This window comes from Macaca mulatta, chromosome 12, assembly GCF_049350105.2.
Source record: "Macaca mulatta isolate MMU2019108-1 chromosome 12, T2T-MMU8v2.0, whole genome shotgun sequence".
In the NCBI taxonomy this organism is placed as follows: Eukaryota; Metazoa; Chordata; class Mammalia; order Primates; family Cercopithecidae; genus Macaca; species Macaca mulatta.
Genome location: NC_133417.1, coordinates 102,073,532 through 102,099,139, shown reverse-complemented (window position 1 = coordinate 102,099,139; position 25,608 = coordinate 102,073,532). Strand labels below are relative to the sequence as shown.

The 25,608-nt window shown below is 39.7% G+C and overlaps 1 protein-coding gene across 8 annotated transcripts in view; it reads left to right on the top strand.

The window, feature by feature from the left end:
* ANKRD44 (ankyrin repeat domain 44) overlaps positions 1-25,608 on the top strand; it is a 346,068-nt gene that overhangs the window by 149,592 nt on the left and 170,868 nt on the right. For all 8 annotated transcript variants that reach the window (XM_077957343.1, XM_077957342.1, XM_077957341.1 and 5 more), the window contains exons 3-4: positions 15,035-15,113; positions 24,834-24,904. In XM_077957343.1, coding sequence (XP_077813469.1) covers positions 15,035-15,113; positions 24,834-24,904 — 150 coding nt within the window. The remainder of the gene's footprint in view (positions 1-15,034; positions 15,114-24,833; positions 24,905-25,608) is intronic.

The following is a 25,608-nucleotide window of genomic DNA, read 5'->3' as shown; positions in this document are numbered from 1 at the left end:
TAAAACATAAGCATATCATCTTGGGGGTGAAGTTGGGGAGTGATCTAAGATTAGCGTTGACTTGAGGACTATAGAGAGGAAAATGCCATATACCAGAACACACTGTGGGCTAAGGCATTTAGCCAGATGGATCACGAATAGTAATGGGGTCTCCTGGGGATTTCAAGACTGAGTATAAAGCACACCAGTGACTTGGGGCTGGTGGAAAGAAGGTGGGTGATAGAGGAGCAGACCCTCCAAACCACGAGACCATAGCGTGGTGTGAGCTAACTTTCCCTATCTAGAGGAAGTGGAAGTCTGATATGCTAGAGAGATATGCCTGGATCTGTTCTATCTTGAGGTCAGATTGCCCAGAGAGTGACACAAAGATTTCTAATCGAGAGTAGGCAGGAGGTGATGCCCCAGGATCCTCAGCTGATTGAACCCCATGTCCTCTAGTCATTATTTTATTTTTATTTTCTTTTATTTTTTGAGGTGGAGTCTCGCTCTGTTGCCCAGGCTGGAGTGCAGTGGTGTAATTTCAGCTCACTGCAACCTCCACCTCCCGGGTTCACGCCATTCTCCTGCCTCAGCCTCCCGATTAGCTGGGACTACAGGCGCCCGCCACCATGCCCAGCTAATTTTTTGTATTTTTTTAGTAGAGACGGGGTTTCACTGTGTTAGCCAGGATGGTCTCGATCTCCTGACCTGGTGATCCGTCTGCCTCGGCCTCCCAGAGTGCTGGGATTACAGGCGTGAGCCACCGCGCCCGGCCTAGTCATTATTTTATAATTACATGGAAAAAATAATCACTTTTTCACAATTTGATATGTAGACCACTTTCAGAAATACATATGGTATGCAAAGCAAGATACATTTAAATTAAAAATTATTCACTTCCATGAACACATAAACACAATAGAGAAAAGATAGTAATTGCAAGCAAACAAGCCATCCAAATACATAGTCATGTTTAATCCATCCATGGAATGCCATATCCCTGTGTCCTCTCTGGTGTTGAGTGTATGAGTATTTGAGATTTTTGTAGGAGAAGACTCTATTCTTGCATTCTTTATTCTCTCAGAGGCAAGAATTTCAAGTGTGGATTCTAGGGGCTCTTAGCCTATGTGAAAAAATACTAGTTAGTCCTGAAATACAAAGCAATTTAAAGTTGGGTTGGGGAAAAACATCCATACAGTCCAAGTTTATGAGGGCTAAATGCATCCCTAGTGATCATTTTTTTTGATGGGTGTGCTCAAGTATGTGTAGGTTTGTTTGACATTGCCCTGGAGGTAGAGATGCATCTCCCATAACCTTTATCTTCGAAAAGTGCGGTTACGTATCCATCTCATTGAAACCCACTCATTTCAATCTGTAATGAAGGGGTTTGGAAGCCTGCCATTTTGAGGTCTAGCCTCACTAAGCAGAATACTCCATTAGGAATCTTTGTAGTGTGTTTGGTTTTCTGTCCCACTGGCTCCATTTAGAAAGGGCATAGATGAATACTTCCTTTTTTGCTGATACAGAAAGTGGCCCCCTGGTTGTCTGCCTGAGGACCTGTAATGAGTCTGTGGTGGATTTACTTCTAATTAAGTTACTAAGAAGGGGCTTCTATTGATAACGTAGGTGTCTTGGCCTGGAGAATTTTCTTGACAAGTGTCAGAAAGATTTGGCGAGGATGTTCTGGCTTGGGGATGCCTTATTTGAAGGTTTTCAGCTTTGGGTGAGGAGAGAAAGGGCACAACATCCAAACCCCCAGGGAAGCTCCCATCTGTCCAGTTTTAACCAGATCTGACTCTGCTCAGATATTGAGACTAGATGGGAAAGGAGGCCTTCAGGGCAGCAGGGATATATTCTGAGCAGGGAGTGAGAGTCACTGATATATAGGTATTTTAGGGGGTTCTACCAGAGGAAGAGACTGCTGTGGGTCCTATGAGATTAAGGATAAAGAATGTAAGGCCCGACTCTAGAGTCTGAGAGAGGCTTCAGTTACCTTTGGGTTGGGATAGGACAGGCTACAATGGCCAGGATACAAGATGCAATGGTTGACTACTTCATGGAGGGGAGAGGAGGCAGGCAAGCACTGCTATTGGTGGGCAGAGGAAATGCTTCTACTTGTAAACAAATATAATTTCTTGCCTATAAACTTGTTCTCCCCAGGGTTCTGTCTGCATCTCCTTATTTTCCTCTATAGTCATCAAGGAGAACTAAAAAAATTGGGATAAGCCACAAACATGTCATTGATAATAGTAGTAATAGGAGCTAATACTTACTGGACATCTAATCTGTACCTCCATGTAGGTAATCCTATTTTTCATTTTACAATGAAAAAGAAAAATGAGTAGTCAGACAGGTTGATTTATTTACTCAAAGTCACACAGCTCATACGTGGCAGAGGAGGGATTCAAATTTGGGTCATTCTGACTCCAGAGTTTGTTTTTTTAATGAAAGTGCATGCGTGTGTGTGTGTGTGTGTGTGTGTGTGTGTGTGTGTGTGTATGTGTGTATGTCTATCCTATAGTCCACCTGATAAGAAAGATAAGAAAGAACGATTTGGGTAGAACCAAAAGCCTCCAAAATGCTGTGAGGAACATGAAGCAGGTTCTTCCTTAGAGAGGAATTCTTAAAGGTTAGTTAGTGCCTTATACAGTGGTGTTGAGAGAGCAGAGGATGTGGAGTCAGGAAATCCAGGGTCACCAAATATTAGTGTGTGACTTTGGGCAAATCACTTAACTCTGAGTCAACCTTAATTCCTGTCCTATAAAATGAGGACAATAATACCCACTTGATCAGTCTGTCTGGATTCTCATAAGAATCAGCTGATGTACTATATAGAACAGTACTTGGCAACTTTATGAAGCATTAGGCAAATTACAGTTTTGCCATGTTTAATCATAAATGTAATGTTTTGTCATTTTCAAAAAAACACATATCAATTATTCAAAACCTACTATAAGATATTGAAGACTTTGGACAGGAAATAACGTCCAGTGCTTTACTATTTGTGATTACTTAAGAAAAGCTTTTGCTAGAGCAGACCTGTTTTTTTTTTTTTTAAATAAGAAAGTCTTTTATTATTTACAAGAGGAATTTTATTTTCTTGTTTCTAAACTGCAAGTCTTGAAACACAGTCAAACAAGGTAGAAAGTGAAGAATGCCCATAAAATTATTCACCCAGAGATAATTACTGTTAACATCTTAGTGTCTTGTGCTGATCTGGTATCTTAGGGCCAGAAAACTGCATTGGTGATTTTTATTATGAGTATTACACATAAACTCTGTTTCTAAAATACCCGCCTGGAGGTTGAAAAAAACTTGGAAAGAACTACCAATCATTTCCGTTAAAATGGTTTTCTGTGGACCACAGAAACTGTTCTATATATAAGCTTTTGCTTTTAATTCCAGGGAGTGCAAAGGAAGAAGGGGGAACCCCGTAGCTAGGAGTTATTGTTATGTCCAGAGCAGATGCCTTTGAGCATCTCCTTTCGTTGCACAGTTTCTTTCTGTTTAACATTTTCTAACACCGTGTATGTGTGTGTGTGTGTGTGTGTGTGTGTGTGTTTGCTCTTTGCTGATGGGTGTGTTTAATCTAGCATTAGTCTACTATAATAGAATGTCTGCTGCCTGGAGTAAAGAAAGCAAGATTCTTTCAGGCTTCATAAAGGCAGGGACCCTGTCCCTTGGAGGCTGCTGCATCTTCAGGTCTGAGCACGGTGCTTGGCACATGGCCGATCCCCAGTAAATATTTTTGTCTATTGTATGAATGAAAGATTCCACCATTGCCATCAAGAGCTATGTGACCTTCAACCAATCAATTAAACTCTCCGGATGTCTCTGATGCCCTTCCAGTTTAAGTTTAAATATTTTATAATTCTAGCTTCCTCTCCTGTGATTTTGATCCTGACACTGTATGTTCATTTATCTGATGACAAATTTTCACCATTGCTAGTCCCTTACAGGGGTGAAAAACTAGCAGCTGTCTTCTTTTCAGCCTTTCATCAATAGGAGATAGTTTCCCAGCTGATTGTTATTTTTTTGGGTTATCTGCTGCTCGTTAATCTATGTTTGTTTAATAAATTGGTTAATGAATGAATTAAAAGAGACAGTGAGCCTGTGGTGGGGCCCTAACTGAAACTAGACTTCTCGCCTCACTGGTTAGAGCAGTTCCAATCTGTGGGTTTCCTTAAATACACTTAGCAGTAAAACATTCCCACCATGTGTTCAAGAATTACGACTTGAATGGAAAACTTTTCAACAAATGCGTTAAGTTTAAAGACACTCCTTCTTAATATGCTTGGGGTCATGCACAGAACAATTGCGAACTTTATTAGCTTTTAGGCTGCGGGGGAAGGTGGTACTCCGAAGACCTGCTTTGGTTTTCATCAGAAACTCCTGATGATTGTCTTGGCAGTGGGTGGATGTATATTCCTGTTTCGCTGGCACCAAAGCACAGCGTCTTGGCCAGTTTTTCATTCTGTGGGACTTAAGAACCAGAACCCTTTTCCCATGTTCTGTTTCCACTGGCTCTCAAGAAATATTCGTGGCCAAGTGATATCAGGGCCTTACAGATAGTTGGTACTTCATCAACTTTCCCCAGTAGAGACCTTTTAAAAGGGCTTCTGTCACTTGGGAATGTCTGGGCACAGTGGTAAGATCCCAAGGGTCCTATGTCAACCCAGTACTGCCATGTTGTAGTGTATCCAAAGGTTAGGCATAAACCATTTGCCTTCCCACTTGTACTTAATTTTCTAGATTTATTTTCTACATCCTTACTCAGTACACATTTGTCAAAGGTTTCATTTAGGAAACAAAAAACCTTCTAAGAGATTTTGAAGAAGAATCTTGGTTATGCCTTTCTTTCTTTTTGACAGAGTCTCACTCTCTTGGCCAGGCTGGAGTGCAGTGGCACAATCTCGGCTCACTGCAATCTCTGCCTCTTGGGCTCAAGCAATTCTCCTGCCTCAGCCTCCAGAGCAGCTTGGATTACGGGCATGTGCCACCATGCCAGGCTAACTTTTTTTTTTTTTGTAATTTTAGTAGAGAGGGGGTTTCACCATATTGGCCAGGCTAGTCTCGAACTCCTGACCTCAGGTGATCCACCCACCTTGGCCTCCCAAAATACTGGGATTACAGGCATGAGCCACCGCACCCGGCCAGTTGTGCCTATTTTTAAAGCCTGTAGATTTTGATCCAATAGGCCATTCTTTTGTAAGAACTTCACTTTTACATCCGTACATGACCAGGACATAACATGAGCTGCCTCTAAATTAACCCACTATTGGTTATCGATTTTGCTATTTCTTTTCTTCTATTAACTGAATAAATTTTGTTGCTTAGGGGTATTTTTAACTTTTAAATATGCCTTTTTTTACTTTACATAAGTGAGAATGTATTTTATTTGCCTGCTTATGTATTTATGAAACCACTTTATTGAAATATAATTGACATACAATAAACTACACATATTTAAAGTGTATAGTTTGTGAAGTTTTGACATAGGAAACCATTGCCATGATTGAGAAAATGAACGTATCCAGTGCTCCAAACGCTTCCTTGCTCCCCTTTCAAATCCCTCCCTGCTACCCCTCCCAGTCTCTCCCTTAGGCCCCTCAGGCAACTGCTGATCTGCTTTCTGTCACTGTGTATTAGTTTGCATTTTCTAGAATTTTATGTAAGTGGATTTATACAATATGTACTTTTTTTGTTTGCCTGATTTGTTTCACTCACACAATTATTTTGATTCATCCATGTTGTGACATGTATCCATAGTTCATTCCTTTTAATTGCTGAGTAGTGTTTCATTATGTGGAAATAAGTTTGTCCATTCATCCATTGATGGAAACTTGGATTACTTCTAGTTTTTGGTTATTACAAATGAAGCTGTTATGAATACTCTTGTGCAAGTCTCTGTATGGACATATGCTTTCCTTTCTTTTGGGTAAATACCCAAGGGTAGGATACCTAGCTTATATGGTGGTGTATGTTTAAGTTTTTAAGAAATTGCCAAACGGTTTTTCAAAGTGACTATATCATTTCCCACTCCTAGCAGCAGTGCCTGAGTGTTATAGTTCCTCCACATCTTCACCAACACTTGGTATCATTAGTCCTTCTAATTTTGGCAATTTTAATAAGTATGTAATATGGCTTTAATTTGCCTTTCTCTAATGACCAATGACGGTGAGCATCTTTTTTTTTTTTTTTTTTTTTTGTGGAGATGGAGTCTCACTCTGTTGCCCAGGCTGGAGTACAGTGGCGCGATCTCTGCTCACTGCAAGCTCCGCCTCCCGGGTTCACGCCATTCTCCTGCCTCAGCCTCCTAAGTAGCTTGGACTACAGGCACCCGACATCACGCCCGGCTAATTTTTTGTATTTTTAGTAGAGATAGGGTTTCACTGTGTTAGCCAGGATGGTCTCGATCTCCTGACCTCGTGATCCGCCCACCTTGGCCTCCCAAAGTGCTGGAATTACAGGTATGAGCCACCGCGCCCAGCCCGGTGAGCATTGTTTTATATGCTTATTTGCTATCTGTATATCTTTGGTGAAATATCTGTTCAAATCTTTTGCCTACTTTTTTATTGGATTGTTTGCTTTCATAGTTATTTAGACTTGTTTTCTGGATTCTAGATAGAAGTCCTTTATCCAGTATATATGCTTTACAAATATTTTCCCCCAGTCTGTGGTGTATCTTCATTCTCTTACCAGTGTATTTCAAAGAGTGGACGTTATTCATTTTGATAAAATGCCATTTACCGATTTATCCTTTTATGGGTTTTGCTTTGATGTCATATCTAAGAAATCTTTGCCTAACCCAAGGTGGAAAGATCTTGCCTATGTTTCCTTTAGACATTTTATAATTTTAAGTTTTACATTCAGTTCTATGATCCATTTTGATTTAATTTTTGTTTAGGATTCAAGGTATGGACCAAAGTTCCTTTTTAAAAATATGAACATCTCATTGTTCCAGGACCATTTGTTGACAAGGCTATTCTTTCCCCAGAGTTTTCTTTGCACCAATACCATATTGTTTTGATTACTGTAACTTTATAATAAGCCCTAAAATCAGGTAATGTTAGTTGTCCAATTTTATTCTTCTTGACTGCTTATGCTTTTTTACATACAAGCCTTTTGCCCTTGGGTCTAGAGTATTTAGGGCGAGCATGCTAATTATAACTGAGAATAACTTTCATTGTATTTACCAAGGCTTATAACCATCCCAAAGCCAACAAGAGTGTGAACGATGGAATCAGATCTGGTTTTGAATCTTGGTTCTACCACTTACTAGCTTTGTGACTCTGGATAGTTACTTGTCACCTCAAAGTCTCAGGTTCCTCAACAGTGAAATGGGGATGCTCATATTTACCTCACAGTATTGCTTTAAGGATCAAATTTGAAAATATAAAATATCTGATAAAATTTTTGCTCAATATACATTATTTTATGTTTAGAAATTAGTGCAGTAAAATATCCAGTGTCTGGTTATGTAAGGGAGATAAAATAAAAATGTCTTTGGCATTCTCATTTTTCTTATTTTATCATCATTTTAATTCTTGTGAGTGATTCTTACTTCATTTCAGGAGTTAGATATCATATTGAGAGTATAACTTATAATTTGAACATGTTTAGAGATAGAAAATATATCTATATTTTCTATATGAGAAATATACATTCATGTTACATTCAAATGGATGGATTACAATACCAACAGAGTGTGATGGTTGAATACAATTGTGTGGTGGTGGGAGCGTGTGGGGGCAGAGATTTGCTGTCACCTTTGAGGCATGGGAGGCTGCACACAAGGAAAATTCAGCTTTGTGAGACAATGCATGCATTAGGGATGAATAAGGACTGTAAATCTAAATTTCTCTCTTATGGTAACTTGGGGAAAACATTGATTCATTTCTGTTGTGTCTAGGTGAATACATAACCTGAATTTTCACTGAAAGTTGAATTAAACAATATAAAAAACTCCACACACAAGGAAAAGACTAATAACTGAATTTAACAATGGGTAAAGATACATATAGGCAGTTTGTAGTTGAAAAAATCAGAACATACCATGTCAAGCATAACATACTGGCAAAGAGTAAGAAAGTCAATAGCATCAGATATTGGTGAGGATGTTAGGAAACGGAACTAATATGTAACTGGAGGGAGTGTAAATTAGTAAAACTGTTAATACTTTGAAAGTTATTTAGTGATACCTAATACAATCAAATGTGTGTGTGTTCCCTAATCCAGTGCTTCTTTTTTTGGGTATCTACTTCAGAGAAATTCTCACATGTATGCACTGAGAGACATGTACAAAGATGTGCACTGCAACACTGTTTGTAATAGTGTTTGAATAATTAAAAACAACCAATCCCTTCTCTCCTTCCCTCCTTCTCTCTCTCTCTCCCTCCCCCACCTTTCTCTCTTACACACAAAAACACACACATACAAACACATACTTCAAATTATTTTCAGAACCATTTGCATTTCTGAAGATGGCATCTTTATCCCTAAAGGTATTTTTTTAAACTAGAGTTCTGAAGGAGACATAGAAAAATGTTAACATGTTTTTGCAAGCATTCTTCCCATTTTGTGTGTTGTTTGGCTCCTATCCTGGTGTAATTTGAAATACTTCCAAGGTACCTGTTGTGTGTATGTGTTCGGAGTTTCTTTAGACATCTCTTGCCTCTAGTGATCTCTGTTCAATATCACATTAAGCTAGTTGGGCCTAAGTTGTCAGTTATCTCCCAGCTTCTTTAATTTTAGTGGGAATTTGGAAGTTTGAATTGATAATTGGAACCCTCCTCCTCCTCCTCCTCCTCCTCCTCCTCCTCCTCCTCCTCCTTCTTCCTTCTCCTTCTCCTTCTTCTTCTTCCTCTTCCTCCTCTTCTTCCTCTTCTTCTTCTTCTTTCTTCTTTTTTTTTTTTTGGTCAGCGTCTTGCTCTGTCACCCAGAACAAGATGGTGCATTGGAGTGCAATGGTGTGATCACAGTTCACTGCAGCCTTGACCTCTTGACTTTCTGGGCTCAAGCAATCCTCCCACCTCAGCCTCTCAAGTGTCTGGGACCACAGGCACATGCTATCACGCCCAGCTAATTTTAAAAAATTACTTTTAATAGAGATGAGGTCTCCTGGTCTCAATTTCCTGGGCTTAAGCCATCCACCTGCCTCAGCCTCCCAGAGTGCTGGGATTACATGCATGAGCCACCATGTCCAGTCCAAACTTAACTTGTGTATTTCATAGGCTTGTTTTCTTAATATTGCTCCATCTATCTATCTTGGTATGTAAGATATTCATATATAGGGTGGAATGTTTGTTTTGGTGTATGACAGATACTTAGAATGCAGATTAGATCATGTATTCTAGCTGAGAATTTCCAAAGCATGTAACAATTCTTAATCTTCGAAACAGGCATGGGGTGCCCCTCAGTCTGCCTGTCTACACAGTGTTTTTAGCTACCAGAATGGCCTCTCTGCCCATGTCAGACTCACTTTGCATGTACATACTTCAAATTCCCTATTTTCTTTCATTTGCTTCTTCTTTGGTAAACAGACAACTCAACTTCCTCTGCCTGATCTCTCTGAGACATACTGCAAATTTAGCTCAGACCCCTGCTGGCTGTGTGTATCTTTGGCTATTCATAGAATGGGAGGGTTTACTGTTCTTCCTTCTGGAGGAACCTGGGTCTTCTCATTTCTCATGCGTCAGAATCTGTCTGCAAAGGACTATGTGGAATTGGAGCTACTGGGTGATGAAAAAAGACCTTCCTTTTTGTGGTGTTTGGACAATCTTTAAAAACTATGCTGATGAGCCATTTCAGCATGTGTTAATCTTGCTGTGCCTGCTTTTGGGTTATTTTCCCCTCTTGTATTCATGGGTGTTATAAAGGCCTATGTAACTATTCAACTGTTGGTCATCACAGAGAGTCCATTTGGGCAAAAGATGAAAATGAATGCAAATAATGCACTTAGCTCGGCCACTATAGGTTAATGCTGCTCTAGTCCTGCCCTGGTACTAGATTCCAGTTTTGATCCAGGAACTACCCCTGCACCAGCCTGTAAGATACAGGCTAGACTCTGACTGACCCAGAAGGCTGGCCCTTGAGGGCTTCCAAGATTCCCAGATAAGCTGGAACCAATAGGACCTTTAGGGAGTTCTGGGCAAGATGTGTTGAATTCCCAATTCAGAAGAGATTTCTTTTTTTTTTTCTTGTCAGTTAAGACTTACTGCCCAGGCCAGTTCGGATATGGAGGGGTTTGGGGGAAGTATTCACTGAGATATTTTTGTCTCATTGCATTTGATACGTTCACAAATCATTTAACATCATGGATATCACTATTTGCCACTTCCCTGCTCTTGTTTTTATTCTAATGTCCTACATTTAGAAACTGATCAGTGGACTGCAAGTTTCTTTAGGGTGAGAGGGCTAGATATTTTAAATTTTGTATCCCTAATGTGTACCTCAATGTCTGGCATATAATAGATTCTAAATAAATATCTATGTCTAGATAATATGGCTGAATAAATGATTGTAAAACATACCCCAAAGTTCCTGTGCTTATTTTTCCTTTCTCCTCCCCTTTCTTTTTTTACTCTTTGAGTTTTGATCCCTCTTAGACCAAAATTTTAGATGCTGTCTAGCATCATGTTGTTGTACTGCTTTCTATAATACTTGCTTCATTATCTCTTCCTCCAAATTTTGTTTGTTTTTCAAAAATAGTGGGGGTTTCCCCCCTTACACTTTGTCCTTTGTGTCTTAAGTTAATTTAAATGTCATCCTTGTTCTTCATCTCATTCTTCTGTGATCTCAAGTTCTTGCTGGTTCTTCAGTCTTCTGACTCTTGCTTATGGTGAACATTTCCACGAGTCTTATGGCTTAGGCTTGTGAGTTCATTTTCAACGGAGATTTAATCGGTGGGTGTCTCAGGTTGACTGGATTGAGGTCATATCTATCCAGCTAGGTTTTGTTTCTTCTTCTAGGGACCTTAGGGGTATCATCGGTCTAAAACCCATTTTTTTGTGCATATTTCAACTTGAAAGTTCCTGGAGAAAAAAAAAAAGTAAATTCCTAGACTATACAGGCAATGTGAATTCAAAGCTCTAAACCACATGAGGGCAGACTCTGGGGATGTGGATGCTCAGTGGAAACATTTTTATTCCACTACCAAGAACCTAGGATAGGACAAGGCATCTCTTTGCCATCTGCCTACGTGACTGTTTGTCATTGTTTTTTTCCAAGTCCACCATTTCACTTCAGGAGTCTTTCTTCAAGGCCACTTCAAGGGTCTTTCTTTAGTTGGAGGTTGCAGTTCTAGTTCTCTGCCTTATCTCCCACTGCCTGCAAGTGTTAAGCCCCACGTGCCTGGTGTATTGACCTATCCCTGCACTATAAGTTCATGTGCTTCCAGCTTTGGTTCTCTATTTACCGCCTCCCCCCCCCCATTTCTGGCCCCTTTCTATTTAATTTCTTCTAAGTTCATTTCAAACGATGTTTACTGTATGTTTGTCACATTTTTCTCATGATTTCTTAGGGATCGTAGTAGAAAGATTTTTAGACTATCACATGAACTTCTAAGATGTTGTTCTTGCTTTCTTTTTTTTTTGAGACAGAGTCTTGCTCTGTCGCCCAGGCTGGAGTGCAGTGGTGCGATCTTGGCTCACTGCAAGCTCCGCCTCCTGGGTTCATGCCATTCTCTTGCCTCAGCCTCCCGAGTAGCTGGGACTACAGGCACCTGCCACCACGCCCAGCTAATTTTTTTTATTTTTAGTAGAGACGGAGTTTCACCATGTTAGCCAGGATGGTCTCAATCTGCTGAACTCATGATCCGCCCACCTCAGCCTCCCAAAGTGCTGGGATTACAGGCGTGAGCCCCTGCGCCCAGCCTGCTTTCATTTTTATAAAGAAAAAAGTTTCAGGTTGAGAACCAGGACACCTAACTCTTTGACATCAGTTTGCTGCGTTGGGTTAAGTCATACAAACTGTCCTAGGCTCAGATTCTTTATCTTTTAAATGGTGATAATAAGACTTAAGAACACAGTTGTAAAAGGTGTGACTCCCCTGATAGGAATGTTTTGAGATGGAGTAGTAGAATAGTTGGGCAGGTATTTGGAAAAAATAAAAATAAAAGCACTTCATAATAACCAGCTAGATTTGTTTCTTCTTCTAGACACCCTAAGGATGTCATTGGGCTAGAACCCATTTTAACCAGTATTATTACTACTATTCTCTTTTCTCCAGAGCCTTCATCCTCCTTCTATTATTGCATCTCCTACTCCATTAGTTTAGCTTATGGCAAAGTAGAGTGGCCTTCTACCTAGGCAGAGGACATACTGCTACCTCCTGGCTGATTTCTCTCTATCCAGCATGGTGATTACTGTGGCTTGGTCATTCTCGCTTTGACTCATGATCAGGTGTTCCTTGTTAGAAGAGAAGGTGTTAGCAACCCTTGGTCAGTAGTGGAAATGCACTATTATGTTGGTTAAGGTCTTAATAGCACATGTGATTGTTTCTATATTTCTGCTGCTTTGGAGAACAAAAGGAGTACTGCCTGAATACAAGTCTTCTCTGCAGTTACCTGTCTGTGCCATGTCACTAAAGGAGAATATCAATTCACGTAGTTGTCCTGGAAACTACCAGAAACCTTTAGACACATATTAACAGGAACACTGGGATTCATCATCAAGAATTTTTACAGTGTTCATGCAACACACCCTTTTTATGTTATAGAAACTTTGGTTTCAACAAGCTGTGTCATAAAAGGGGCCATGGAATCAGCAAAACCAGTCATATCATGACAGGCCCACCAGATTTGCAAGGTAGGGAGGGATGTTGGAGTTTTCTTAGCTTTTTATTTGAGGCCAAGATCTCAAACAGAGTTGCCTTTGCTTCAGGTCAAATGAAGTCATAATTTGGGTTGGAATAGTTCCTGTTTAAATCACTTAGGCAGGGTTTGATTTGTTGAACCAAACCCTGAAACCAATTCAGTTCACAAAAGAACATATAATTACACAGCTTTTATCCAAAAATCCCAGTAGAAAATTTTAAGTACATATAGCGAGGATTCAAAGGGAACATGAGGCTAAAATGGAAAATACATCGAAGGATATCAATAGAAATAGAAAACATTTATGAAAATCTGTTCTCAGCTTATATAGTTCATTGCACAAATTAATATACTTGATTCTCAAATAAGTTAACATGATTTCAAATACTGAATCTTTTCAAAGATAGGGTGATATATCTATAACAAGGTTGATTGTAGTCATGTATCGTACTGAATTTTCCAATGCATACCATTATTTTATAGTTGCGTGACTGCCCTATTTTCACTTTTCCATAGTAATTGCCTGCAGCCGTACATAGATAACACAAGTTTCCAGTGAATCCAAACTCCTTTTTGTCTACTTAATGGTAGTACATTCTTTATAAAACCTACTTACCAGACTTTCTAACAAATAGACTGATTTGAAGATCAATTCTTGTTGTATCCCCTGCCTGCCATCTGTTTTAGATATTAGTGAGTCATGAAATGTCTAAGAGCAATCATCTGTGAGAGACAGAGGAAGAGCAGAGGGTCTGGATTGTCAGAAAATGGAATAATATCCTTAGGCTAATCAAGGATTGTTAGATATATTATATAATCAAATCATGAAAGGAATAATGATTAAAATCAACAGGGAATCCAAGAAACTTGAAACTAACATACATGCTAGTTTTAGGAGAAACCTTAAAGACATAGCAGATGGGCTTTGGTTACCATTGCTATGGAGGAGTCAATGGAAGTTAGTGGAAGAAGCCATACATGTAGACTGGTTAGTTCAGCCAATTTATGCTGAGCACCAAGTATGCTGATACTATGGGGATAAAGAAGAGTGAGGCCAGTTCTTTACTCCAGGGTTTTCAGTCTTGGAGGAAAGATATCACACAACTCTCTATGCCAATGACAATAACAGGCTTCGTATGGAGCACTGCTGTGCCCTTATCTCCTGTTTGCCTAGGGCTTTATTTACTTATATGATCTTTAGTCCTCTTATCAGTCCTCTAAGGTAGATTTTATTATCGCCGATTTACAGATGAGGAAGCAATGCTTTTTTCCCTTGCATGTTACCATGCTGCCTCTCAGCACAATCTGTTCAATACCTTGCCAAAGATACAGACTGAAGTCTGCTGGGTGAAGGTCAGATCTTGACTATGCTATATGCCAGTGGAATCTTGAGGAAATTTTAAAATTTGAGCTATAGTCTTCTTATACATAAAACAGAGATAATATCAACCTTAGCTCTCAGCCTTAATGTCAACATCCTCAGAAAGGCCTCACTGACCACTCTTACTACCATCTCCTGAATCACTTAATCCCATACCGTGTTTTAATTTTGTCATAGCCTTTATCACTATCTGAAGTAATCTCATGTGTGTCTAGTATACTATTGCCTGCTATACTATTGTCTAGTATGCTAATGTCAGCCTCCCCACTTGAATGTGAGTTTCATGAGGGCAGGGACCAGGCCTATTGTATTCATCTCTCTGTCCCCAGAATTTGGTTCCAGGTACAGAGTAAGCATTCAATAAGTATTTTGTGAATGGGCAGTGGTCCAAACAACAATTAACAAGCATAGAAAGGAGAAAATGACAGCACTTATGTTTAATGTCCTTGTGAACCATTCCACTATGTTTCCTTAGAAAGAAAATAAGTCATTGAAAGCTTTGAACTATGTTGTTATGGTAGGTTAGATTTTTTTTTTTTAACCATCCTGAAGGTTTGGAAATACTGTAAGTTGAAATTCATCATCCAGTGCATAATGGTCTATCTTTGACCTCAGCTGGGCCTCAGTAAAAGGAGCAAGTGGGCAAATATGAAGCACAGACACAGAAAATGGCATCCTTTGTTATGTGTAACTATAGGGTATGTTGAGAGCAAATGCATAACCAGAAATTACTCGAATGTTTGGTGTTCACGCTCTTCCACATGCATTAACCACAGAGTGAGTGACACGTCTTACTATGTCTTCAAAAGGGACCCAGCTGCCACTGACCTGTTGTATGTCTTTGACATTGTGTATTTCAGGATTCTGAGAAACGAACCCCTCTTCATGTGGCCGCATTTCTGGGAGATGCAGAGATCATTGAACTCCTGATTTTGTCAGGTAAATAACCACTATATTCAAAAGTCAATTGCAAATAAAATTTAAATAACCAATTTACTAGATTGACTACTACCGTGAACCCAAGCAAAATTCCTTTGTTATGTTCATGGAAGTTTGTTTGATAAGCGATTTTATCTTTACACAAAGAAAAATGCAAGAAGTTGTTCTTATTGAAAAATGACTTATCCAGTAACATTTTTATCTTGCTTTGAAAGTCTGTTTCCTGGCTGTCTAGTCAGGCCCAGCGTTGTAGATGAATTCAGTACATTAGGATATATTTTGATTTTTTTAATTATAAAAAAGGAAATAAAACTAGTTTGAAGTCTACATGAACATACACCTATACACACTATGTATAGTGAATATATATACACACTACATAAACATGCTACATAAGCACTATGTATAGCATGTATACACTATATATGCTATAATATATGCACACTGTATATATGCCATATATATATGCACACCCTAGATTTATATGCCAATTAAATGTGTTTGTATATTTACATATATTTAAGTTGGGCTACAAAACAATGCTGTTATATTTATGGATACATGACTATGACTATGTAATGAAAGCATAAAAACATGGAAGGCAAGGGACCATATTGATTTCTGGATAGTGGTTACCTCTAAGTAGGCAGGTTGAGTAAAAAATGTCTTCAGGGAAGGCTATAAAAGAACTACTACAACTCTCTGTAAAATATTTTATGTTTAAAATATTGAGTATTTTAAAAGGGAGTATGGCAAACATTTAAATCTGATTTGTGTTTATACTGGTCTTTGTGATAACTGTTGTCTTTATTTTTCAATGTATTTTAAATATTTCATCAGATTTAAAAATGCCAGTGGTTTCATTTTTGGAAATCTATATGCTCAGTATATCTCACCAAACAGGTTTCCAAAACCATTATGTGCTTTCTCCCTTGAGTGTTTACTAGACAAATCCTGGAATGAATTGAGCATATGCAGATGTCTCACTGTAGATTATTCACAGACAGGCTGTCTTTCTCCCTCCTCCTTTATGTTTGGGAGATTAACATCTAGAGGAAGTGCCTCTGCCTACGGACTAGTCAAAAGGCCTCTAGTAAGGTTTCGCCAGTAAAGGGGAACTGTGGCATCCTAAAGTAAGCTCTGCAGAGGTAGGAGCTGAGACCTGCATTCAAGCAGATGTGGTGAACGCTGTGGACAAGAAACAAGAATTGTGCTGTGATGCATAAGCAACATGGCCCTTATTTTGTTGTGTTCATGTTCCTGAGGTGGGTTTCCCCAGGAAACAAGTGTTCTGTGCCTCAAAACATGTGTGCCCCGCGCTCGTGATGGTCACATGGAGCTTAGGTTAGATTTCACATGGCATTTCTTGTGCTTTTGAGAGCAGGCCTTTCTTCCAACAAATCTAAAGATGCCCTAGGACCATGTTCCAAACAAACGTGTATTGTTTGGTGTTGGCACACACTAAGGGCCAGTGCACACCTGGCTGGTTGCCCTGGCAGTTGCAATTTGGCCCGAGGGAAATTGTAGGCAGAATCAGTGGAGGTATAAAATAAAGAACTTTGTGGTATAACATCTAATGATCCCCATCAGCTATACCCACCTCTTTTTTATTTTATTTTATTAATTTATTTATTTTTGAGACAGAGTCTTGCTCTGTATCCCAGGCTGGAGTGCAGTGGCGTGATCTCGGCTCACTGCAACCTCTGCCTCCTGGTTTCAAGTGATTCTGCCTCAGCCTCCCAAGTAGCTGGGACCACAGGCGTGTGCCACCACGCCTGGCTAATTGTTTGTATTTTTAGTAGAGACGGGGTTTCATCATGTTAGCCAGGATAGTCTCAGTCTCCTGACCTCATGATCTGCCTGCCTTGGCCTCCCAAAGTGCTGGGATTATAGGCATGAGCCACTATGCCCAGCCTACCCACCTCTTAAATATTGTATTAATAGACCTCTCAGAGTCTCAGAGGAATGTTTCATGAATGTACAAATTCAGAACTTTGTCTTACATGCCAACTTTGTGTTGTTGTTGTTTCTGCATCTGAAAGGGAAGATTTTAATTCTCAGCATGAAGTCAACCCAATCTCTTTCTTTCATGTATCTGGGGCCAGTGATTGTTTGACAAACATGGTTTCACATCACCTTCACATGGGCATGGAATCCACGAGCCTCTCTTCAACTCTGGCTGATTTAGTAGAACTGGGAAAAGCTGTTGCATATATATTAATCTATTCACTTGTTTGGTCTTGGAATTTCTGAGCTCTTAATGTCTTTAGCATAATTTCGGTTCAATGTGCTATGGAAAATTTCCTCCTCCCTCTCATCAAATTAGGAAGACTTAGGACATGAGGAGCATTGGGAAAGTTTTCCCTTTTTAGCAATTTTATTTACTTGTGGAAGCTGAGGCAAACTCTTGGAATTCACATGGCTTTTATTTTCCCTGAAAGGTCCTTTACTCAGTTTATATATTAAGTTCCTAATATTGCAAGAGCACGATGATTTTATCTCTGAGCTTGTATCTGGCAGCTGACCCTTTAGGGAATCCAACCAAACTGTTTCCCAATTTAATAATGAATGAGGTGCTAATGATTCCCTTGTTGGACAAATAATTTGGCCTTGCCAGAACAGCCCATTACAGCTGTGTTCTCCATTGTTGTATTAACCTACAGAGCATGGTGTAACCCAAGCTTGCTAAATTCCTGCTGGCATTATCTCCTGTTAGCCAGGTGGATGGAACCCTGAATACCTCTGAGCAGATGGGGAAGACAAGGTCTTGGGGAAGAATTCAGGCCTTGCAAATTTCACTTTCTTACAACTCCCAGTTCAAAGTGTGGCTTTATTTCCCTCCTGACTCTAGTGTCTGATTGGGAACGGGCCGAATCTGGATTAAGTCAGAGAGATCAGTGAGAACCAATCAGTGGCTGAGAGTTAAGATACTGGGGTTGGGATATAGGAAGCAGAGTACACAGAAAAAGGACCACAGTAGAAATATCTTACAAAGGCTGGGTGTGATGGCTCAAGCCTGTAATCCCAGCACTTTGGGAAGCTGAGGTGGGAGGATCACTTGAGGTCAGGAGTTCAAGACCAGCCTGGTTATGAAACCTATCTCTACTAAAATTTAAAAAAGTAGCTGAACGTGGTGGTAGGTGCCTGTAATCCCAGCTACTCAGGAGGCTGAGGCAGGAGAATCGCTTGAGCCTTATAGGTGGAGGTTGCAGTGAGCTGAGATTGCACCACTGTGCTCCAGCCTGGGTGACAAAGTAAGACTCCATCTCAAAAAAAAAAAAAAAACAAAAGATCCTGCAGAGAAAACTCTGAGGACAAGTAAGGATTATAGGGTTCTGGGTTGAAAGAAGAAAACTGGAAGTACTCTCTAATACGGGAGTGTTTGTGAGGCATAACTACTAAGTAAAATTTATTAGAATTTATTTTTAAGTTTTAATTTAATTTACTTTTTTTTAAGATGGGATCTTGCTAGGTTGTTCAGACTGGTCTCGAACTCCTGGCCTCAAGTGATCCTCCCATCTTGGCCTCTTGAAGTGCTGGGATTACAGGCATGAGCCACCACATCTGGCCATAGAATTTATGCAACCCAACAAGTGGTAGTCCTGCAAAATTATTTCCTATACATTTTCAAAACGTGCTTATTACTCTCAATGCAAATTATTTCCAGGGCTGGGGGCACATCATTCTTTTTATTCCTTATGCATAACAAATATTCATCCTTTGAGGATGAATTTGATATTTTTTATCTGGTGAAAGAGGGGCGATTAAACCAGGCAATGCTGATTTTGGCCTACGAATGTGGTGCAATTATAAAGTAATAAGCCATTTTCTGATGGGTGTGCAAATTGGCCATAAAGGCAACTCCAAGGAGAGTTTGTTAAATGTTTTCAGCAATTGCCATGTTCATGGAATTATCATACCCTCTTCTAAGGTAATTGTTTTGAAGCACTCCTGTACTGTATGATTTGGTTTGTTAAAAAAAAATCAATAGCAAGTTGATTTCATTATATTATAATCATATTTTTATAACCTTTCATGTTTACTTCAACAATTAAAAGCCAAACTTTGGATAAGTTAAGCTTAGGAAGAAATTATTCTCTTTGGCTTGTGAGATTTTTCAGTCACACTCAGTCCACCCTTATCACACCACTTCTGTTTTCTTTATTCTACTTCTTCCTAGACGACATGGCTTACAGAACAGAAATATTGCCTCTGGAAAAGATGCCCAGAGTTTACTTTACCCCTGATCTCTATGAAAATAAAATTAAGAGGTAATAGGGATAAGATGAAGAACATCCTTAGTTTGTAATTACAGATCATGTCTGATGGATTGGGCCTTTGTTTCTAAAGAATCAGTATACCCTAGCGCTTATTTTCATGTTTAAGCTTTAACATGTCCTTGGGTAAAAAAGCATTTGCCTTTAAATCATTAGACATGCAGACTGTGTCCTTCGGTGCACAATGGTGCCTGACAGGCAGGTAAATAATGTGAAGCTTCCTTTAGAAAAAAATCAGCTATAAATATTCAATTCATAGCCAAAACCATCTGACATCTCCCTCTGACATGTAAACAAGACTCTTAAACGTGTTCAGAGGAAGAGGATGAGGAAGCCGGCAGCAAGAAATGACACTGATGAAATGCTTCTTGGGTCTCCATTCAGATAACTCCGCTTTTGTTATAATAATTTTTGTTATGGGGGAAAGGAGGTTTTCCTGGCAGCTGCCTATTCAACCGCCATGAGAAGGAGAAGTGGAGGAATGGAGGACTTAATCATTGACTGAAAGAAGCCATTGCCTACATTTCTAATCACCTTGAAATTTCTCAAGGGACTCTGAAGCGACACGCTAACAATGCTGGTGTCGTTACAGTCCAGGTGTGTGTCACCGTATGAGGTTCAGCCTGCGTGGTATCATTTTTCTCCTTGAGAGATTTTTAATATTGAAAGCCAAATTTGGATCTGCATAAAACTAAAAATTTTCAGAATGCAGTATAATAATAATAATGATAAAAGGATATAAATATAAATAAGAAAAATAACGGAAAAATGGGAGAAATATATAAAGAATATGAACAAGTAATTCTCAGAAAATGAATTACAAATGGCTAGTAATCAAACATATTAGAAGATGTCTAACCTTATTGTTAGACCAGAAACTAAAAAAAAAGATGCTCTTTTTAAAATCAGATTTGTATGTATGTATGTATGTATTTGAGACAGAGTCTTGCTCTGTTGCCCAGGCTGGAGCACAGTGGTGTGATCCTGGCTCACTGCAACTTCCACCTCCCAGGTTCAAGCGATTCTTCTGCCTCAGCCTTTTGAGTAGCTGGGATTACAGGCGTGTGCCACCACGCCAGGCTAATTTTTGTATCTTTAGTAGAGACAGGGTTTCACCAGTTGACCAGGTTGGTCTCGAACTCCTGACCTCAGGTGTTCCATCCACCTCAGCCTCCCAAAAGTGCTGGGATTATAGGCATGAGCCACCACGCTCGGCCTATTTATTTTTAAAGCGGCTTTATTGAAGTATAATTGAAATACAATAAGCTGCGTATATTTAATATCTACAACTTGATGAGTTTGGACATATGCAAATACCCATGAAATTATCACCACAATCAAGGTAATAGACATCTCTGTCACCTCCAAAAGTTTCCTTGTGCCCCTTTGTTCTTGTTATTTTGGAGTTTTTTGGGAAGTGTGTGTGGTAAGAACACTTAACATGAGATCTATCCTCTTAACAAATGTTTAAGTGCATGATACAGTATTATTGACTCAGATTTGCAATATTTAAAATGTCTGACTGGGCCTGGTGGCTCACACCTGTAATCTCAGCACATTAGGAGGCTGAAGTAGGAGGATCACTTGAGGGCAGAAGTTTGAGACCAGCCTGGGAAACAAAGAAAGACCTCATCTCTACAAAAAAATTTAAAAAATTAGCTGGGCATGGTGGTATGTGCCTGCAGTCGTAGCTACTCTGGAGGCTGAGGCAGGAGGATTGCTTGAGCCCAGGAGTCTTAAGGCTGCAGTGAGCTATGATAATGCCACTACACTCCAGCCTGAGTGGCAGAGTGAGACCCTGTCTCTAAAAAATTTAAAAAAATATATTTTAATGTCTGATAATATCAAGTGTTGATGAGGATGTGGGGAAACTAAGCAATCTCATACATTCCGAGGGTGTAAACCGGCACACTTTAGAGGCTTTACATGACCTTTTGAAACCGAAAGTGTGTATTATCTATGACACATAAAGTCCATTTTAAATTATTTATCCTAGACAAATACTTGCACCCAAGGCAGGCAGATCACCTGAGGTCAGGAGTTCAAGACTACCCTGGCCAAAATGGCAAAACCCTGTCTGTACTAAAAAATTAAAAAATTAGCGGGGCATGGTGGCAGGTACCTGTAATCCCACCTACTTGGGAGGCTGAGGTGGGAGAATCGCTTGAACTGGGGAGGTGGAGGTTGCAGTGAACCGAGATCGCACCACTGCACTCCAGCCTGGGTGACAGAGCAAGACTCCATTTCACACACACAAAAGCAGCTTAGTTCCCCCTCCCCCATTATTTTCATTGAGAAACATAAAACTTCAAATGCACTAGCTTTCTTAAAAATATTTTGTAGAAAATATTTCAAACATACAGAAAACTATGGAGAATAATATAGTGAATATCCCTATACCTTCCACTAAGTTTTAAGAACTCTTAATATTTTGCCATATTTGTATTATATATATTTATGTGTATATATATATATGATATATATATTTAAGGAAATAAAACATTGAAAACACAGTTGCAGCTGTATGGGTACTCTTACTTCATTCTTTTCACATCCCTCTTTCCCTAGATGCAACCACTATCCAGAATTAGTATTTATACTCCTTAGCCATATTTTAAACTTTTATGTCTATGCATCCATAAACAACATATAGACATACAACTGGTGTTATGCCATAGGTATAATTCTGCAGCTTGATTTGTTCATTCGGTGTTATGATTTTAAAAGTACATCTGTTTACATATACAGAACGTCAGTCTGCTCCTTTCCATGACAGTGTAGAATTCCATTGTACAGATGTACCACAATGTCTTTATCCATTTTCCTCTTAATTGACATTTAGGATTCCAATTTCTCGTTGTCATCAACATGTTGCAGTGAACATTCATGTACATGTATGAGAGTTTCTCTAGGGTATATGATTGGGGTGGAATTGCTAGGTGGTTGGGCATGCATGTCATCAGCTTTACTAGGTAATGCCACATTGTGTCCCAAAGGAGGTTATACCAATTCATACTCTTCCCAACTGTATGTTAAGTTTTCCTGTTGCTCCATACCCTTGCTAAATCTTGGCCTTGTCGCACTTTATTATTTTTACCAATTTAATGGATGTGAAATGGTATGCTAATGCTGCTTTCATTTGCTTCTCCCTAACGAATTTTGAGAAGTACCTTTCCACATGTGTCTTCACATTTGGGTTTCTTCTTGCAATCATTTTTTGAATTTACAAAAAATTTAAAGCACAAAATTTCCTCTGCCAAAGACCATAATAAAAATAATTCCAGCTCTCTAGGACGCATAAGGTCTGAGAGATGTTTGTGACATGGGTGCCAAAGAAACAGCCCCAAAATAAGAAATAAATGTGCACTCAGCTTACTAGACAGAAACACAGTGTGGTCAAATCTACCACACAATGTGGTCATAAATATATTTATTTATGATGCAAGAAAAGTCCTGACCAAAAGGCAGGTAATTTTAAAAGGTTGGAATCCAGAGTGTTGGAAGATCTGAAGGGTTAAATGCTGTGTTTCTAAACCAGAAAGGTAGACTTTGTGACTATCACCTGACACTGTGTTGAAACTAATATTTAGAAGAAGAAATCTAAACTTTGGTTTTGGTAGTGGTAATTTTGTTTTAAAATTAACCAATTTTGCTGTTCTTAATCACATCTGGATTTTCTTCTCCCTAGCATTCTCTAGCACTTGAGTTCTCTTGCTCTTAAAAATACATGTCTTAAAAAGACATGTATTTGTACAGTCTTTAGGTGATGGTTGTGTTCTTAAATTTCCTATTTGACTTCTTCCTTTGTAGGGCAAGGATCATGCCTTTCACTTCCTTTGAAAATCTGAATCATAGATTTAGAGGTGAATGAGACATTAGAGGTGATTTGGAAATAAGAACAGCTGATGTTTTTCTAGTACCTTGCAATTTACAAAGCACTTTCCTATTCACTTAATTCTCCTTAGCACCTGGTGAAATGGGTAGAGAAGTGTTAATACTGTTGTTGTTAGCCTCATTGTGCAGATTAGTGACTCTTGGTCATTGGGCCAGCAGGTGCTGAAATCAGAACTTAATCTACATCTCCGACCATGAATCCCACTGTCCTTCCAAAACCGCATTCATTTCATGCCAGAGCATTTAGCCCACAGCTTCCTGTTACTGAGGCCAGAGATGCCTATTGATTTTTGCACACCCAAACTGATTTTACTGTGGGCCTTACTGACGTAAGGAGTTTGAACTCCTTCAGGCAAGCTGGTGTTAGTGGAATTAGGATTTAAATAATTTTAACCTGGATAAATTAAGCAACAATTCATCAGTGGCTCTCAACCTTGACAGCATAGTGTGATAACCTTTGTACCTGACCCCATCTGAAACCAGTGACATCAAAATGGAGGTTGGAGGGGAGGCATTCTAGCTGTCTTTTAGGGATTATGTTCTTGTTTTCTACGATTAATGCTGTTGATGGCATTTGTTCTTCTTCAGTTAAAGAAAAGAATAGTATAAGTTCTTTGATTTTTATTTACTTTTAGCCAGTGCCTTAAACTAAACTTGTAACTCACGTTTATGCATGAAAGTCCACTGCCTTTTAAAAAAGTTTCTATTTTCCAGCTATCAGCTGGCCTTAGCCTCTTGGAGATTAGTCAGCTTCTGCTTCCCCTTGACTTACTTTCTCAGCCCTTGTCCTGAGGGGCCACCTCTGTGTTTCCTTTTCTCTGCCTTACTTTCTAGTTTCTTTGATTTGTTTCTCCATTCTCTGTCCTCAGGAGCTTCCTTCCTCATCATCCTAAGGCTAGAATTGACTTATTGCTTCTTCAAAGATGTCATACATATTTTCTCCTCCTCCCTTTTTGTAGCCCTTTTATAAAACATCTCAAGTCTGACCAGAAGACTAGTCAAAACCCTGAACCCCCTAAAAGGAAGCTTATATCAGATATCTTTGCTGTTCAGACATAGACTTGGTGGGCTGGTGCTCATGGAGAATGGCAAGGGTGTCATGGAAGGTGGGTGAACTCTGCTTCCTGTGAATTCATTTGCAGGGAGCTTCTGTTCCATGATGATGGCATGACTTCATAGAGCTGAGCATGGGCACTCATAATTCTGAGTGTGAGCTGGTTTTGGCTCATGCTTGAGCCTGTCTGCCTACCCCATAGTTTGAGAAAGTAGTGAGCAATTTATAGGCCTGATATCATATCTATCCAAAAGCCTCATGGAAACTGGCTTCTTTTTTACCAACATATCTGGCTAGTCCCAGATTTTTAGATAAAGCAGACTTCTGCTGGTCCCCTCAGCCTTGATCAAATCTTGTCAGAACATGACTAATACAAAGAAAAGAAGAGGTGGTAGTTATGTCAGGCAAATGTGAGCAAGATACAGTATTTGACTTAACGTCAGCAGGGCTTCCCTTGACTCCATTATGCCTCTAACTTGTGCTATTTTGTTCCAGGAGCTCGTGTAAATGCCAAGGACAACATGTGGCTGACTCCACTGCACCGGGCTGTTGCTTCCAGAAGCGAAGTGAGTGATTACCAAATTTAATCTAATACCTACTGTGCCTAGAAAAATTCTTGCTAGTGAATTAAGAATCCTTACTGGTAAGCAAAAGGCTTTTACCTCTAATGTAAGAGGGTTACCCAAAATGAACAGCTGTTTGTTTGAGCATCTCCTGCATGCCAGACATAGTGCTGAGTGGGGCTGGGGAGTGTCTGGGGTAGTTCAACACGGACAGCATGATCCTGAATTTCAGTGAAGTCTCAGCCTGGGGAGGAGGCAAAGCAGAAAGCAGATCAGTATAATATCATCATTGACTTGCAGGAGAAAGCAACTAACTGCCTGCTTGAATAGAGGAAATCTTCCAAGAAGAGATGTCAGTTAGGCTGGTCCTTAAAGAATGAGTAAGGACTTAGCAGGCCAGGAGAAGGAGGGAGGGCTGAGGCAAGGAAGTGAGTGAATGGGGGCCTCAGTGAGGTATAACTGGAACTCAGGTTGTAGTAGAAGGTAAGTCTGATAATGGAGGTTGGGCCAGATGGCAGAGGGCTTGGAATCCTTTGAGCAATGGAGAATGGTTATAGCAGGGGAGTGATATGCTCAGATCTGTGTTTCAGAGAACCTTTGTGGTGGCAGTGTGTGAATGGGCTGAGGGGGAGGGGTCTCAAGGAGGAGGGCCAATAAGACCAAATGCGGTCTGAAGCAGCTGGAATGAGGGCATAAAGCTGAGTCCA